This window comes from Epinephelus moara, chromosome 13 (genome assembly GCF_006386435.1).
Source record: "Epinephelus moara isolate mb chromosome 13, YSFRI_EMoa_1.0, whole genome shotgun sequence".
Classification (NCBI taxonomy): domain Eukaryota; kingdom Metazoa; phylum Chordata; class Actinopteri; order Perciformes; family Serranidae; genus Epinephelus; species Epinephelus moara.
This window is the reverse complement of record NC_065518.1, coordinates 11,496,982-11,514,889: the sequence shown is the minus strand read 5'-3', so window position 1 is coordinate 11,514,889 and position 17,908 is coordinate 11,496,982. Positions and strand designations below refer to the sequence as shown.

At 40.6% G+C, this 17,908-nt stretch overlaps 1 protein-coding gene across 2 annotated transcripts in view; it reads left to right on the top strand.

Moving 5' to 3' along the window:
* ttyh2 (tweety family member 2) overlaps nt 1-16,788 on the top strand; it is a 106,614-nt gene extending 89,826 nt beyond the window's left edge. The window contains exons 9-15 of one of the 2 annotated variants that reach the window (XM_050060114.1): nt 5,952-6,044; nt 6,148-6,240; nt 6,689-6,831; nt 8,706-8,891; nt 8,979-9,057; nt 11,595-11,621; nt 15,538-16,788. In XM_050060114.1, coding sequence (XP_049916071.1) covers nt 5,952-6,044; nt 6,148-6,240; nt 6,689-6,831; nt 8,706-8,891; nt 8,979-9,057; nt 11,595-11,621; nt 15,538-15,618 — 702 coding nt within the window. In that variant the 3' untranslated portion in view covers nt 15,619-16,788. The remainder of the gene's footprint in view (nt 1-5,951; nt 6,045-6,147; nt 6,241-6,688; nt 6,832-8,705; nt 8,892-8,978; nt 9,058-11,594; nt 11,622-15,537) is intronic. The other variant, XM_050060115.1, reaches the window with a different exon arrangement.
* Nucleotides 16,789-17,908: the final 1,120 nt, after the last annotated feature.

The window sequence follows — 17,908 nt, the reverse complement described above, 5'->3', positions numbered from 1 at the left end:
TTCACTGAATGAAGGGCAGTGTCGAGTGTGAGTTCTTGAGATCTATTGGACAAATTTGTTAGTGGTACTTTATGTACACACTGTGTAGTGTATTGAGAAGGGACCCTGTGATGGTCCGACAAGCTGTCAGAGTAAGCATGGAGCCCACACTGTAACTAACTGCACTCCCTGAAGACATATTATCATATTTTTGGAAAAATGAAAGCGTGATTCCAGAGAGAAGCAGACAGAGGGGTCTACAGTCTGTGTTTGAAGGATATATCCAGGATGTCAAACTGACTCAGCAGCAACAACAGGTTAAAAAGACAAAGATAGTTAGAAGCTAAAGCCGAACTATAGGCTACAGATCACAGTGTAAAAGTGAACCACCACATCACTGCTGATCGCCACACAAGACAATGAATATAAAGGGAAACTTTGCTGATATTGAACCAGCTGTGTGGCATCACAGTGTGTGCAGATGAACCATGTTTGGCTTCACCCCTGTGCTGCTGCCAGCACCCAGACCTCGGCCACCAGACGGGCAGGGATCTCTGGGGGAAGTCAAACAGCGTTCACCTGCTCACAATGTGATGACACACAGCTGGTTGAATATCAGCAAAGTTTCCCTGCTTCCCTTCACTGGTTCCTGTACAGCAGGGTCGGTCTTTGTTTCACTGTTATAATCATTAAAAAGCAAAAGCAGCATGTGTAAACATTCAGTAGGCTATATCTTCAGTAGCTAGCTAGCTAACCCTACACTTTTCAGGGTTTGATTTTGGTTTTGGAACAGGGAAGAAACGTATATCTTTTTCCAACCTCTCCAGGTAACAAGTATCATTAATACACGACGTGCCCCAGGCACAACATTTAGCTCCAAATCCACACAACCAGCCTGAAAATGAAGGAAATCTGAAACGACTGCATTAGAGTTAATGGAGAGGGGTTTTTAGTTGATCAGATCAGATCAATGGATAAGAGGAGCAGCTGCTGCAGAAATGAGTGAAAGCAAACTTTCAGACTCAATGCAATTGACGGTGAAATTTTCCTCACACTGCGCCTTGGTGTTCTGCTGCTCCATATGTAGCCAGACTACACTCTGCACTCCGAGAGTGTGGTTTAATGAATAGCTTAATGGTAGAGATATTCACCCACAGTGCTTCTAATTAACGGTCCAGCTCCAAAAATAAAAAATCAATACGGGGCGGCAGATGTTGTTACTATGGTGGGCTGACACAAATAAATCAATGTATGGGAAAGAATGGAGAAGAAACCCTAATGTCTGCAAAACAGCATGATGTTAACATCCACACAATGTGATATTGTCAACCCAAATTTTATTTCAACCAAAATGTAACATCCGTCTGACATATGTCAAATCAACGTCTGGTGGCAACTGGAAGAGGACTGAATTTCTACACCAGAATTTTAGTCCAGGCAGTGTGAAGAAGGAACATCATTTAAACCAGTGGTTCCCAACTGGTCCAGCCACTGGGTCCAGATTTCACCTTAGTCATTAGTTCAGGGTCCACACAGTTTAATGCATTCAGAGTCATACTTGCGTTTGGCCATGTCGTCGAGCTAGTTTGCTGTCTCTGTCAAGTAGCTGACAATTAGTCATTCACTCTACAGTGGGAAACAGCACTTCAAAATTACAGCTATGCGTCAGAAATTCACTGTACTTCAAAATAAAGTGTATTTTTTTCCAAACTTGTCATGTTCACAAGTTACTTGCGGTCCATTCAGAATGGACCCACAACCCACCAGTTGGGAACCACTGATTTAAACCTTTATTTTGAGATGGAACATTCGCAGAATTAATATTAATAAAAAAGGATATAAATTATGTTAACTGATTAAATAAAATATAAGAAATCCAAATAATTAAGGAGGTATTTAAACTGCATTTAAATGACTGTGTTTGAATGTGGAGCAGATCCTCCCTACATATTGAAAAGATGGTTTTATGTAACCCAGATGTTTTGAAACTTAAATGTCCAAACATCCTCTGACTTGTAATTCATGAAATCAGCGCTGGATGGGGAGTTCATTGCTCTGCCCCTCAAGCCTCATATTTGTCAAGCTCCTTCTCTCCATCCAGCCCTGTCTGTCTGATTTACATCCTCACTTCACCTCACAAGCCTGGCTGAACGTTACAAAATTACAAAGCATCCGACGCTATCTCCGAGGCTGTCACCATCATTTTTCCCTCCGTCTCTTTCTCCTGTATTACTTCAGTCTTTGGCATTTATCAAGCAAACAAGCCAAACTGTTACAAAACTCCCAAACAGACGCTGTGAAATTGTAGAATATATTAAGCAATTTGGTGATTCTCCGTCTTCCCTATCTTCTGAGGTTCTGCGAGGTTACTACTGCGGGTCACATCACCGAATTCACCACTGACATCAGTCAGTGGTAAAGTCAATTTCTGCGAGCTCTGGCCCAGCGGAGCTCAGATCTTATTATCTGGCTCTCGTAGACATGCCCCGAGGATAACAAGAGCGCAGCAGCACAGGGCAGACAGCCGTCACCCCGCCTGGTAAACAAAGTCAGCACTCGTTTCTCTGCCACACACATAACCAACAGGTGCAAAGTTCACAAGCGAACTGCCAGATACAGGGATTCACACTGATTGGCAAACATACAAGCTCCCTCTTCTCTGCCTCGCTCTCTCATGTATTCTCAGCCTCAACCTGCAGCGCTGCCCTGTACGTCTACCCTCCGTGCCCTTGTATTTCATCGCTCTGGGGCATTACTTCTTTCCACGGCTCTTTTTCTATTCTTATCATCGTCATCTCCTCTCCCTTTTCTTCCTGTCCTCCTCCATCCACTTTCTCTGCCTCCTATTTTTACTTTATTTGGCCCAGAACGAGCTCGCCCAAGCTGAAATAAAAATCTGATCAGGCTGTGAGATTGTGCTGCAGAGAGCAGTTTGACCGCCGACAGTCGTGCAGATCCACAGAGAGAAAAAACGTCAGATCAGAGGAAAGCAATTACATTTATGGATGGTCGAGGTAATTGACCATATCCTGTTTCAGTTTAACATTGTACCACAGGCCAGGGGTTTCCAGGCTGCTCTCGTTAGGTTGGGTGACTGTGAAGATACAATTTTACTTTAGAGATGTGACAGATTAATTCATTTATGGTTATGCTCCAATGTTAATTGAAAAAGAGGCACTGGGCACCTTCTGCCCAGTCTTTCAGGTGGGTTGTGATTATCCACTTACATCGTACTGAGTGTGGAGGATTACTTTGCCCCCTGTTGGTGGGAACATAAAACCACAATGATGACTCAAGCTACAGAGGACTGTAATGTAATAATTGGATATTATTATATCAGTTTAAATCAGTTCACTGACCTACAAAGCCTTAATATATTAATTTATTTGGTCAAAATTGAGTTAAGAACAAATTAAAGGTTTTCCTCTCCTGTTTTGGCCCTTGTTTTTCATCTTGTTCCTTTATACATGTGTTCATTTTTATTAGAATTTTGGGTTTCTAATGAGCATTCAAAGCTCTCTTTGGCCCACTTGTGGGGGGGTTGCTATTTAAGGAAAACTACACCCATTTTTAGAATTCATACATGTTATTCCTGTGGTCTTAAAATTAAATTATTATTAGTTAAATGCGATAAAAAGATGGGTAAGTGAGCTGAGGGAACAGCAGAAGAGGCGGTTGGGGAAGAATAGTTTAAGAAAATAGCTTAAATGTAAAATTAAATGACATTTCTGGTTATTGCAAATCTATAGTGTGTTTAGCCATGAGGTAGCAACATAAAAACTTCACCAAAGTCAGTAGGATACATCATCTGGGGAACAAGAATGTCCCTACAAAATTTTGTGCCAGTAAGTGTCGAGATATTCTAGGGAACACGTGAAAAGTTTGACTCGAGGGTAACACTACAGGTAAAATCATGGGATTATCAAAGTCTTAAAGGGAAACTATGTCCATTTTCAAAATTCATACATGTTATTCCTGTGGTCTAAAATAAAATTAGTATCAGTTAAATATGATGCAAGATGGATAGGTGAGCTGAGGGAACTCCAGAAGAGGCGGCTGAGGAAGAATAGTGTTAGAAAATAGATTATATGTAAAAGTAAAGGACATTTCATAGTGTGATAACATGCTAACAATAGCAAATTAGCTACAGAAAAAGTTCACCAATGGTGTTAGAATACATAATCTGGGGACCATGAATGTCCCTACAAAACTAATTCAGGGTAATACAGATAAAATCATGGGATTATTTAAGTCTTAAAGGGGAACTACGGCCATTTTCAAAATTCATACATGTTGTCCCAAATATACGTAAACATGAACAACTATCTCCTAAATCCAAAAACTAGAGTTCTTAAGCTAAAATTTTTGATGTCATTGAGTTCAAAGTCCGGAACTGCTCCGTAGACAATGAATGGTGAAAGATGTTCTAGACGACACTGAGAGCACCCAGATGAATGGTCTGAGTCTATGGGAACATTTTCTGTTTCCGGACTGAGAACACAACAATAGTATAAAGCTCAAAAAACAAATATTCAATGTTTCCAAAAAACAGTCTCCCATTCACTCGGCCTCATTCACAAAAAGTGTGTGCACATAAATCTGTTCTTAAACAGTGCATAGGAACATTTAGAATAGAATGAATCGCCAACTATTTTGATAATAGATTAATTGTTTTGGTAATTTTTTAAGCAAAAATGTCAACATTTGCTGGTTCCAGCTTATTAAATGTGAGAATTCATTACTGTTCTTTGTCATTTATGATAGTAAATGAAGAGTCTTTGGGTTTTGGACTGTTGGCTGGTTAAAAAAAGCAAATTGAAGATGTCACTTTGACTTCTGGAAAATTGTGATGAGCAGTTTTCACAATTTTTTTGACCTTATAGATATTACAGCTGAATGAATAATCGTGAAAATAATCAACTCATCAGTCTGAAAATGAAAACAATTGTTAGTTGCGCCCCTGTCTCACACAAATCTGGGATTCAACAGTATTTTATTACCTGACTTTGTTCGTACTCTGAACAAACTTAGAACTGCCTCGGACCATGCATACTCACAAATGAGAAAGGCCCAGCTGTCTTTGAAAACATTTCGAAACACCTTTAAACTAAATGCAGGGCATATCAAAACCACCTTAATTACAAAAAGGCTTTAATAGACAATAATTCTAAAAAACATTATTTTACTAATTAACTGGCCAAGTGTGTTAAATATCCGCAAAGCTGACACCCTCTCATTGTCATCAGTTATTGTCTTGATAAAGAATTAGCTTACAGTGGACTATATGAGAATGTCCATATTGAAAACTAATAATTTGTAGTGCCACAAAATTGTGCATATGTAGCCAATCAGTAGCCTATGCAGAGTACATGAAGGATTCTTTACCTCCAAGCATTTGTTAAGATGGCACATGTAGCCTTGCTTGAAGATACTGCAGTCTGTATCTTCAGAAGAGAGCGCATCTTTAGAGACTGACTTAACTTGTTTGAAGTGAGTCTATGGAGCAACTCCAGACTTGATACCTAATGGCATTGCAAGGTTGAGAGACTTACTTGTCTGGTTTCTGGCTCACACATATTGACTGAACTTTCCAAGGCTGTGGAAAAGACATACTGAAACTCCAAAATTTAGGTGGTATTTCACTTTAATTTAGCTGAATTCTGCCTTTCGAAAAAACTAACAAATGACATTACAGAAAAATAAGATCCATTATAGTCGCTGTTGCACTTTCATCCATGTGTTTTCACTTTGTGGAAGAACGAGACCTCTGCACATTCTTTTAGAAAAATCAAGCACATAATGTCACTTGACAATAGCTCCATTAAACAGCCTTGAGGACCTTTAGTTTCTCTGCTGTTTGCCGACTCTTTCATTGTGATGCTTCCCTCAAGACTTCGATTAGGACCAGTGTTTACTCGTCATTTGCATGCTCTTAACTCTGCGTGCATTCAAACACATTCTCTTGTTTGCAGCCCCTGACCATCTTCCAGAGGTCCCTGACCACCATGCAGATCCAGATCCAGGGTCTGCTGCAGTTTGCCGTGCCTCTGTTCCCCACTGCTGAGGTATCACACACACAAACACACACAAAGCTATGACTTTCATGCCGTAGTACAACACCACAGCTCAAGAATTTGCCAGTGATACTGTCTGGTGACCTCTCTGCAGAGAGACCTACTGGGTATCCAGCATTTGCTCAACTCCTCGGAGGCCAGTCTGCACCAGCTGACCGCCCTGCTGGACTGCAGGGGGCTCAACAAGGTTCGTTCACTGCATCCTAATTGGCATCGCAGCAGCACAACTAGGTCAACAGGAGAGTAAGTGGCCACACAGGATTTCGGCATCAAACTGAAAGTGGAACTGGGAACGGAGCAGAGAAAGGCACAACTGAAAGACTTTCACATTTAATGAGAGGAACTTTTCTAAACTGTGTTTTCTTACATACGTATGTGCGAGTCTCCTGCACCGTTAAACCTGAACGGTGTAGCTTATGACTGCAGTACATAAATAATGTCGAACATCCCACTGAATGTGCACAACATGAATGAAGTATGTGCCTCCTGGAGACGACGCACTCCAGCGCTCTAAGTGCTTTTTCCTCTTTGCTTCATTTGCTCTGCTTTGAATTCAAATGTGACAGTAAGAATCCGCCTCAACAAGCATCTTCCCCTTTTTTGTCTGTGTTATATGATGTCTTTGATCTCTCCAGGACTACCTGGATGCAATGGTGGGGGTGTGCTACGATGGGGTGGAGGGTGTACTCTACCTCTGCCTCTTCTCCACCCTGGCAGCCTGTGCCTTCACTGTCATGCTGTGTGCCATTCCCAGGGCATGGAGACAAATTGCCTGCAGGTCAGTTCGTTCTCTGCGTCTCTGCCTGCCTGAGCGCCCTCATTTCCTCATCCTGCAGCCATCTTTATGCAGCTATACCCACTGTATGAGCCAAACAATATAGATGTGTCCCAGATGTTCTGCTACAAATATAATTTAATAGTTGGACTTCAAAATACCTTCTTTAAGTAGCTAATAATTTTAGCGTGCGTCCTTTTAAACTCACCTTTCATTTTAAACCTCACTGTTTATCTTTCAAGATATAATATGTAACTTTTCCACACTGAAATGTCTAAAAACAACTCGAGCAATGTTATATACTTTGTTGAGTTGATTATCCCAAATGTTTCCGACAATGTTCAAACCCGGAGAAATCTGTAATTTTAATCAAGGACATGTTCTGTGTCCTTGATTGAGGTTGTAATTGTGGTTGGCTGCCAGAGGCTGACTTTTTATCCAGGTTTAAGCCACATTTTTCCAATATGCTTTTTAGATTTTGGTTGTTTTTAACGATATGTTTTAACTGGATGAAAGATTTTAATCATCCGACATCTGGACTTTAAAGTATCAGAGAAAAAAGTTGAGCAAATGTTAGCGGCAGCTTGGCTCGAGCACCTGCTGTGCTGAACAGCATAGGAGAAACACTGATTTTTAAAGTGCAACTGCTTTATTCAGGATTTTTACCAGATTAAATCACCAGATCTGACTGTCTTGAAGAGGAAGAGACCTCTGTGGATGATTCGGCTCCTGGTAAAACCTTCTTTAAACTCTGGCTCTTTACTTATCGGAGAAAAAACATGAGCACACATTAGCAGAAGCTGAGCTAGCAGCCCCTCCACAATGAGCCAAACAGTGTTGGAGAAACACTGATTTTTAAAGTGAAACTGCTTTATTCAGGGTTTTTACCAGTTTAAATCACCAAGTTTGTTTTTCTGGAAGAGGAAGAGCCCTCTATGGATAATTCGGCTCATGGTAAAAACCTGCTGAAAGTCTGGATCTTTAGTTATAGGAGAAAAAAGTGGGGCAAGGGCAAGTAAACGGGAAGTATAATGTTGGCAAGGATTCACTGAGTTGTGCTTCAGGTTGCAGTGTTTGCCTGTCTTTGTTAACATTTTGGCAAATTGGCATTATTAAAAGTATGCAGAATTAGCCATTAGCGCTTACTCATGTTGACATTTGACATATTGCTTCCATCAGGGCGGAGGTTCTGCCAACCTAAATGCAGCACAAAGCGTTAGAGATCATGTTTTGTCCCGTCTGCTGTTGCTTATCTTAACAAGCAGTGACTACTAATTGTCCATGATTTACCCCTGACAGTGTGTGAGACTGGATACTGTGCGTTATGTATTGTACTGTCTGTTTTGTTGTTCTCATGAAGACTGTCTGAATTTCAAATTGCCCCTTGGGGACATTTACCTTATGTTACCTTACTGAGGAAAACTTGTGTGATGACTCTCGGTTAAGTTCTGGAGTTATAAGCAGTGTCTGCTTTCGATGATTTCTAACTGGATTCACGGATGTTCATTTGTTATTCTGAGACAACTGTGTAACAGTATAAGTCACACTGAATCCAAAAATATCTGTATCATGTCTGTGGGTTCATTTGACTCGAGTTATTTTAGTTATGATTCAGAGAGGAAGTAGCTGAAGTACCTTAATTGTCTCGGTGAGCCGTGTGTCACAGCTGCCGCTGCTGCTGCTGACAACACTGATAAGCAGTCAAATGAACAGGCCCAACAACAATAATTAACCTCCCTTGTTTTTACAACACCCGCATGCACCAGTCTCTTTCACCTCACACACTGTCTTTGCGTCACGTGTCTCCCTCACAGTTTGAAACCTCTGGACCGAGCTATTCATCTGGCTCCTCTTCTGATGTTTCCTGTGTCCTCTAGGGAACGAGATTATGACGACATCGATGAAGAGGATCCGTTCAACCCGCGGGCGAGGAGGATAGCCTCCCAGAACCCCAACCTCACCAACATGCACAGCTTCTGCAGCTACAGCAGCAGCATGGGCAGCCAGAACAGCCTACACCCGCCCGCCCCGGCTCTGTCCAACGCCCCCGTATCCGAGTACATGTGAGTCAACAGATGTGACGCGTGGAGCAAAGTGTCATTTCTAAATTCCACTATTCCTCATAAGTCGCTTTTTTTATTCTTTCTCAGGAACCAGACAGCTCTGTTCGGGGGAAACCCGCGGTACGAGAACGTGCCTCTGATAGGACGAGGCTCTCCACCCCCCTCGGTGCGTTGGGTCCCAGAGGCCAAGTCCTTCCTATGATGTCCCTTCCCTCTGAGCTAACAGACATATTTAGCCTTTAAAGCACAGGAAGTTGTTGTATTATAAATAACTGCTGATTATTTCACTCATATATTCACTCAGAGGCTCTTTTCCTTCATTAAATGTCACTCAAATGTTAATCCATATATAAAAACTTTCCTTAATTTAATCAACTTTTTTAAGGATTTCCTAAAAGGTATTTAATGAGATACTCTTTTATCGTACACTGTGCCTTCCTCTGCCCTCCATAACTTACTGAGGCTTACAGTACCAAAGCAAGGCGAGGAGAAGTAATGTGGTTAATATTTAATCATGAAGTGAACATCATTTAGCCTCTCTCAGGCCACATTCCCAGGAGGGAATGACCCAGGTCTTAAACCACAAACTGGCTCACTGTTGACACTGAAGGTTTTCTTCCTCATTGAATAAATTTGCTCCCCGCTGGGCCACTTGTCTCCTGTTACTGTACATCACGGAGATAAATATAGAAACATTTCGGATTAAATTTTCATTGGGCGCAGCCGCTTAATAACATGCTGCGCAGGTGTGTGAAGAAATGCAGCAGTTAAAGCAACATGTTCTCACTCCCAGCACTCCGACGCTTGGTCAGTGGCCCTATGGCGCTCTAAGTACTCCTCCTGTGTCGATTTTCAGTCAGGGATGGCATGTCAAATTCAGAACAGCGCCAGGCATTGAAGTCAATTTTTATAGTGGCCAAACAGTGGAATTACAACTTTCAGGTTCGTCACACGATGCTACTGGTTGCAAAAGGAGTTTTTCCCATAGACTTACATTGTGAAAGCGATGTCTATAAATCAATGGATACATTTTTTTGAGATCTGCAACCTAAACAAAATGCCTTGTTTCACTATCAGGATTTGATCCATGCAGTCTGATAACATTTGGAAAGTCTAGAAGACCTGCAACATTAAATCATTTTATCCCCATTTAATTAAGTGGAGCACTACGCCAGAAGTCTCTAGTGCCCTTGCTCTTTCAAAATAAACTTAAAACGCAGATTAAAGAAAAACTTTTCACAGTAAAAGTACAGTTTCCGCTTGTTAAATGCATGCAGTCTGTTTTTTAACTTAAAACACAGGTAAGAAACTTTGTTTTGAGGTCTACCTCCTTTTTTAGGCAAGAAAGAGCACATCTTTAGGTTAGCGTTAGCATTATGTTCAGCAGGAAACATTGTGGTTTTGCTAAAAATAAGTATGTTTCCTACTAGGGGTGTAAATCCCAAGTTTTATTATGATACGATACGATATGATGCGATACGATACAATGCGATGTGATGTGATGCAATGCGATAGGATACGATACAGTACAATATGATACGATGTGATAGGATACTAATACGATACGATGCGATTCGACTCAACTCGATTCTTTCGACATCAAACAGATATTTGCTGATATCACAAAGTTTGCCACGATTTCCTGCCTGTGATCAATATGAGATGACATCAGCAAATATCCTCGTCGCCATTTTCAGTACTAGGCTGCTAGCACCGTTTACATCATAGCATAGACGTGCCATGGGAATTTAAAAAAAAAGGCATATCTTAAAGATGATGATATGTAGCAATGTTTTCACTTTGTATCAATGATATTAGATAGTTTATCATTGAACTGATATATTGATCCAGATCAATGTATCGCTAAACCCCAATTTCTTATTAACGTAATGTAATGTCACGTGACACACATCGTACATACCAGCGCACTACGTTATTATTAAAATAACTCGTGTTACAACGTTATCCCGGGTCAAAGTCCGGAGTTTGTTGACTCTCCCGCCCACCGTATGCAAACTTTCTCACTTTTTATTCTACAGCGGATGCTTGAAGTGTCAAAAAATGCTGCCGCCCAATGCGTCTTATAATGCCGCTAAAGAGTGTCTGTGCCTCAGTATCTGACGCAGAGGGCCACTGACTAAGTGTCGAGTTGGGAGTGAGACCGGGTTGACTAAATGCACACCGCAAGTATCAGTGTTTTGTAAGCTTTTTAAAGTGTTATCTAGAGAGAGAATGTTGTGATGGTAAGATCAGAAAATACAAAAAAAAAACATATTTTATATTTGATAAAGTGCATATTTTGTGTTGTTATGCTCAGAGGTTTAGATTCCACAAAAAGATGAAGCAAAGATCAATATATTTTCTACTTTTCATGTTTGTTTTTTACCACAGTTAGTAGAGTTTCAAGATGAAGAATGATTTTACTGTCAGTCATCACTCTCATTAACCTCCAGTCTACAGACCAACATGAGTTAACCAAAAAATGTGATGTGCTTTGCCTTATGACTTCTTTCCTAATTAATGCCAGCAAGTGATGTATAATTAAATTCTCCCTCATGACTTCAACTGTGCAGCATCATGCAGTAGTCTGCGGCTAACAGCTTCTTTTATATATTTTTTTGTTTGTTCGTTTGTCATGTGTTTGTTTGTTTGTTTGTATCTTTCATTTCTATATTTCCTCTTTTTTTTAATCGACTTTTGGAGATATACTCTCAGCAGTATAGAAACCGAGTAAGTCTTTTCAACTCTTCCTCAGGGTTCACTCCCTCACTTTCCCTCTGTTGCATCTCTGTCTTTTACCTCTCCTTCACTTCACCTCACTTTGTTTGGTTCCTGTGCAGTTTTCCTGTTTGGCATGGCTTAACTGGCAACCTGTTGTCCTCATTCCAGCTAGTCTGTTAGTTAGTGAGGCTTTGTCTGCCCCTGGTGTTCGCAGGGTGGTACTGTAGTTATGTCCCTGGATTTCCTCACAGTTAGCCTCCCTGTGCATGCAGTTCTGCTCCAGTCATTCAATTCTATAGCTTGTACTGCCACAAGGTGTTACGCACCAGGCGCTGTGTACTGCTATAGAATTTATTTTATCTGGGTACTGACAGATTTAGAGTAATGTCAGTTACTTTTAAAGGAGCACTCCACTCATAAAATGATCATTTGTCTATTATGCACCCCACGTTACGTTTAATTTGTTAAGAAAAATTTGTTTTTCTCGCATGCCTCCACGGTGAATGAAGAATCCAAAAACTGGAGAAAATTCTTGATGAACTGTAGTGAAAGGGGGCCATGTTTAACAACTGCAAAACTATATCAAACATCTCTTTACAAGCTCTCACACAACTCATGCAGTATAATCTAAGTCTCATTTATCCAGTCGTGTGCTCAGTACTTCCCAAATACATGTATTTTTGCTAGATCCTTATGATTTAAAACACTTAGCGCAACAGTCTCATGCAAGGTTTTGCAGGTTGCAAAAACGCGATTGTGCACCACACTGCTTTTTTTTTTTTTTTTTTTTAATTGAACGCCACTAGTGAAAAAAAAGTTTGCTGCGCCTTTTTATTGTTGCCAGGCAACCAAGGACTCACCTCCTTATTCTAACCTTTCCGTGCAATCAATCTACCGTTTATTTATTTTAGTTATTTGACAGTAGTATCTAGTCCCTAAAATGTTGAGGCAGAGGGTACTTGCTGTAGCTCTGGTTGAGGGTGAGAGGCTGTCAGTAAATAGTTTGTTGGGCACAGGGAAACAGAGATCTGTGTGGGTACATGAGACCCTAAAAAAGAGGGTGGATCATGGGGAGTACCACCAGTTGGTCCAGGAGCTTCTCCTCCATGATGGCTGTTTACAGGCATATTTTAGGATGACTCAGGGGCAGTTTGACAACCTGCTGTCTATTGTCGGGCCGTATGGCTCTGAGTGTCCAGCAACCACTACCACCAGTTTCTCCTCCATTGTTTATCAACTGTAAACTTGTCGTGACCACAACAGAAGGCCCGTCTCTCAAATCATCTGATTGGACAATGGGAGAAAAGAGATGACGTGGGGCGTTTTTCCACTTCTAGTTTAAGTTTTTTGGTATCAAGGAGTTCAAAGCGCTGTTTTGATATAGTTTTAATGTTAAACGTGGTCCCTTTTCATACAATTCATTGTGAATTTTCTCTGTTTTTGGATTATTCGTTCACCGTGGAGGCATGCGAGAAAAACAAAGTTTTCTTCACAAATTCAAAGTAACATGGGGGCAAAAAATTGAAATACAAATGATCATTTTGTGGGTGATGTGTTCCTTTAATGTCAAAGTAACTGACTACTGTTACTAGTTGTACATTTAATAAATAATAGATTGATTTGTTATCTATGCCCTGAGTCAGTTTTGTAGATATGAGTTAAAGAAATACTCCACAGAAAATCTGTCTTTTAAACATAGAACACTCGACACCTGCAGGCTTGAAGGTGGCTCTCAAAGGTTTGTGCTGTGCTTCTTTGTGGAAGATGGCAACTGTAGTCAGCTGAGATTCACAGCAGTTATAATAGATTCCAAAGGCGACACAGAGCATCAAAACACCCATAGAAACCACTCAAACGACTCCTGCAGCACCATCCACCTCTCTGCCACTGATCTCGTAAGAAGCAAGGTGTGGGCTTAGATTCCAGACTCACAGACAAAATAAGGACAGCAGAAGGCACCCATTCGGAACAAGCAAACAAGCCCATAGGGGCATAACCAAGGCAGCAAAGAAGCAAAAAGAAAGACAGGAGAACAAGCAAAAAAAGGCTAGAACACTATATCACGAAGGCACAACACAAAACATGGTGTAGCAGTGGGTGTAAAGGGGACGTAAAAACTGCTTATGAGAGAATTGGGAGCATATGTTCAGGTGGTTGTGGAGGTCAGGTGATAAAAACTGGTGGGAATGGTAGAATCCTTAATAAAAGGAAATGTTAAAGAAATAGTTCAACGTCTTGGGAAGACTTTTTCGCTTCCTTGCTAAGAGTTGAATGAGAAAATTAACATAAAGCTGTGTAAAAAGTGTAATCTGGATCCAAATGATCCAAGTCTAGAATTGTCAAGATTACCAAATCTGGATAACCAGCGCTCTAAATGGGACTACATATCACAGTGTGGGCTACTAGCTAATGTAAAGGACGGGTGCAATCGTCAACATGTGGTCAATCTTAGTGTTTTCATTTGAAGAAACAGAAAACAGCATGGGAGATCCAATTGTTAGAAACTCCTTTTGACTATTTCGTTGTAAATAATATAAAGTGATAAGTTAAAATTAAGCACATTTTATTGATATTTACAGCTGCTTGAGGATTAATTTATGGCAACAATATCCTTTATTTTACCGAAAGGCATAATAGGTAGTCTACTTTATCCACCTCAACTGTAGTTCAACAAATTAAATGCAAAATAGAACTAATTGTGTTTATGTTTGACCAATTTTGACCAAAGTTCTGTTGCATTTTGTTCCTGAAATCCACCCTGAATCCAGCTGCTGGAATCAGGATAATCCTTATTTTCTGGATCGGAGGTATCCCAACCTTTCGTAAAAGTTTTGAAGAACGCATATCAAAGGTTTGATCTGGATCAAATCCAAAACTGAATTACATGATCTAATCAAATTTCAAAATCCTTTTTTTCCTTCTTTTGAACAATCCATTTTCAAGATTTCGTCCAATCCAATAGCCGAAATCTGATCTAGACAGCTAGGGCTAGAGCTAGACTGTTAGCTTAGCTTAGCATAAAGACTAGAAACAGGGGGAAACAGCTAGCCTGACCCCTGGCCTTCACATGCAAACTATCAAATGTCCACAAAGAGACACAACATGACCTCAGAGAGGTTCAAAACCAAGATGAAGTCTATCTGAGTGTTCCAGTACCCATACTCTATAGTATGCCAGAAAAGGATTTAGTATGTCTGTCAAATGCAGTAAATACCAGGATGTTCTACTACATCTGGTCTGATTTTGCAAGCCAGCATTCTTCTCTGGGTATTCTGACCCACAATCCTCTGCACAGTGGACGATAGGCTACGTCACATCGACTGACCCGCAAACAGACGACAGCTGATTGGATGACAGCGCATTCAAGTAACTGATGACCATTCGAATAGTCATAATAGGAATATCAATTGTCTAACTGAACAAAATAATCAAACAAACAGCCGCACTCTCTCAAGAGCCAATAACATCATTAAGGCCAATACACATCCCGGCCACCACCTGTTCGATCTGTTACCCTCTGGTAGGTGTTACAGGTTCATCAAATCCAGAACCACCAGATTCATGTATAGCATCTTCCCAGGCAGCTGCAGTACTGATGCGATTGGGAACGCACCCTATATGTCTTGGCTGTATGTAGGAGAGATGGCGGGTGGATTCCTGACTGGAATCCACTGAAACTTGAGCCGCCTTCCTCTGCTAAACTTCAACCTTTACAGAGCCACCTTTCAATCCTACACGTGGTGAGAAATTGATACTCAACGAGATGGATTTTCAGCGGACTACTCCTTTGATCCCCCATGACATTTCCTTTATTTGTAGCTGATGATTAGGCTCAGTCCATACCTGTGAAACCTTGGCTATAATTCCCAGAATCAGCTTGTAACATCCTGTGTGTGTGTCTCTATGTGTACCCTCTCCTCCACAGTACTCCCCCAGTATGCGGGCCACCTATCTGTCCATGACCGAGGAACAGATAAGACACTTTGGGAACGACTTCCAAGCATAGACTTCTTTATCTGACCGAGGAGGGAAACGGCATCACACCAACACGCTCAACAGACAAAGAGTGTGAGGCGACTCCAAGCACCACAGAGGACAGTGTGTACCATCTCGCTAGTCCAGGACTCAGGACAGCTGAACCATATCGGTACTGTTCTCTGTGCTCGTAAATGATTATTCACACTTGTCTGCCCTGAGGTATTCTTTCGGGGGAACTTGCTAAATATTTCTGACACGTGCTGAGGAACTTAACCTGCTCTTAATATGTTGTGTTCGTCATCTACTGGTGAAGCATCAAGGGAAGATTTGACTGTCTTAATGTCCCTGAGTTCTTCAGGAAAAACACGACTAAACATAACTTTGATGAAATTAATTTTTCACTGCAGTAAAACAGCAACGTGCTCACATTTAAAGTAACAATAAAAGGACAATTTAAAACTCTCCTGTTGAAAGAGATCTCTCCAAAACTCACATTCAGGTCTCCAAAGAGAAAAATGTGAACATGACAGCTGATGTAAACGTATTCTTTTGTATTATGCTTCATGCTTGATATTTGTGAAGCACAAACCCAGCACTGGCAGCACACAGCGAGAGGTATTGTTGAGGTATAATTTATTTACATTCACACACAGACACGCCTGCAAGTGAAGCTTTACGTTTCTAAATCTCCTGGAGACTACCTTGAGACCACGGCTTCTGTATATAAGTTGTACAATAACAGACTGTTGTCTCATTCTGGTGTGGTTTTATTTTGATTTAAACAATGTGCCAATTTTATATATTTTTTCTAGTTTCTTGTGGCGATGTCACATAGATCTTTTTTTTTTGTATTTCCTAAAGGGCCAATAATTCATGTCCTCGACGCATATCTAATCCAGCTAATACAATAAAGTTGTCCTTTCTGTTGGGAAGCTGTGCTGCTCTAACCATGATTAATGAGAATATTCAGGTAATAATTTTCAACTCAAAGCATCCAAACAGTACATGTTTGTACTGACTAACAATGATTTTCTGTAGGGATTTAATACATGCAGTTTTGTTTATTAATTATTTTTGGTAAATGTCATTTCTTTGAGCATGTTACATTGTACAGGCACTCAGAATGGTGCTTAATTTTGTGTGCGACCCCTAAAATTCAGGGTCTAATTGTGAGTTGAATAAATCAGTTTTGAGTACAGCTTTGTGTCTGCACTTTGTTGATGGGTGTACATAACAGGGAAAACCGTTGTGATCAACACCAAAGTGTCCCGAATGTCTAATGGCCAAAAAGTTGTTTAAAACTGGAGGAACAGTAAAGTATTTTCTTATTCCTCCAGCAGATGGCAGCATAGTCTAGCAGAAAGTGCTGCTCAATGGAAACTGCTGCTGCAGTAAAAGCCATTGGAGTTGACTGTGCACAGTATATCACAATATTTAAGGCTGATATGGCACACTTTAGAAGGTAAGAACTCTAATAAATATACAGCAAAAAGTGATAATGTATATACAAGTAAAAGCAGTAATACCACTCTGTAAAAATACTCTGTTCCAGGTAAAAGTCTTGCATTTAAATGACCTTCAAGTACCAAAAAGTAAAAGCACTTATTATGCCAAATAGCTCATTTCAGAAAAATAAAGTATAATCTCAGAATATTTTATATAATGTGATTTTAATTTGTATCTGTGACACCAGGGGTTCAGCACGCCCTGGTCCCAGCCCTGGCCCACAATGCACCCAGCCTTGATGCCAGTCCCTGCAGGTGGTGGGCCCACAGGGTGGCGGCTACATGTTATTCATTGGGGCTGAGCCCGACCGGGCCCCACGGCCCAATGCCCCGCCACCATACTGGGCGAGGTACTCATTTCCCAAGTGTGCCATGTTGTCAAATAATTTTTAAGGACTGGGTAGGAGCTTTTTTTTTTTTTTTTTTTACTTTGGGGAGGGGCATACAAATTTGAATGGTATCTATGTTACCACTGATTTTTAAGGAAAATTGCTTTAAAAATCACCAAAATTACATCATTTATCATAACTAAAAAGTGTAAAAACAGAAATTATGGTTGGATTTTCAAATTTACAATGGTCTCCCATCAGACAAATCAAAACAAACCTAAATCTGAGCTTAAAATAGTGATATTTTATCAAAATCATTTTATTCTATGTCTCATTTGAAATTTGGCAAAAAATAAACCGTTTGAACTAAGTAACCAGCATGTGCATGAGTTAAAACATCTTGGAGCAGCCAGTCCAATCTGTGGCCCTTTGCTGCACGTCATCCCCTTTCCTGTCACCTTCTAGCTGCATTGTAATAAAAATA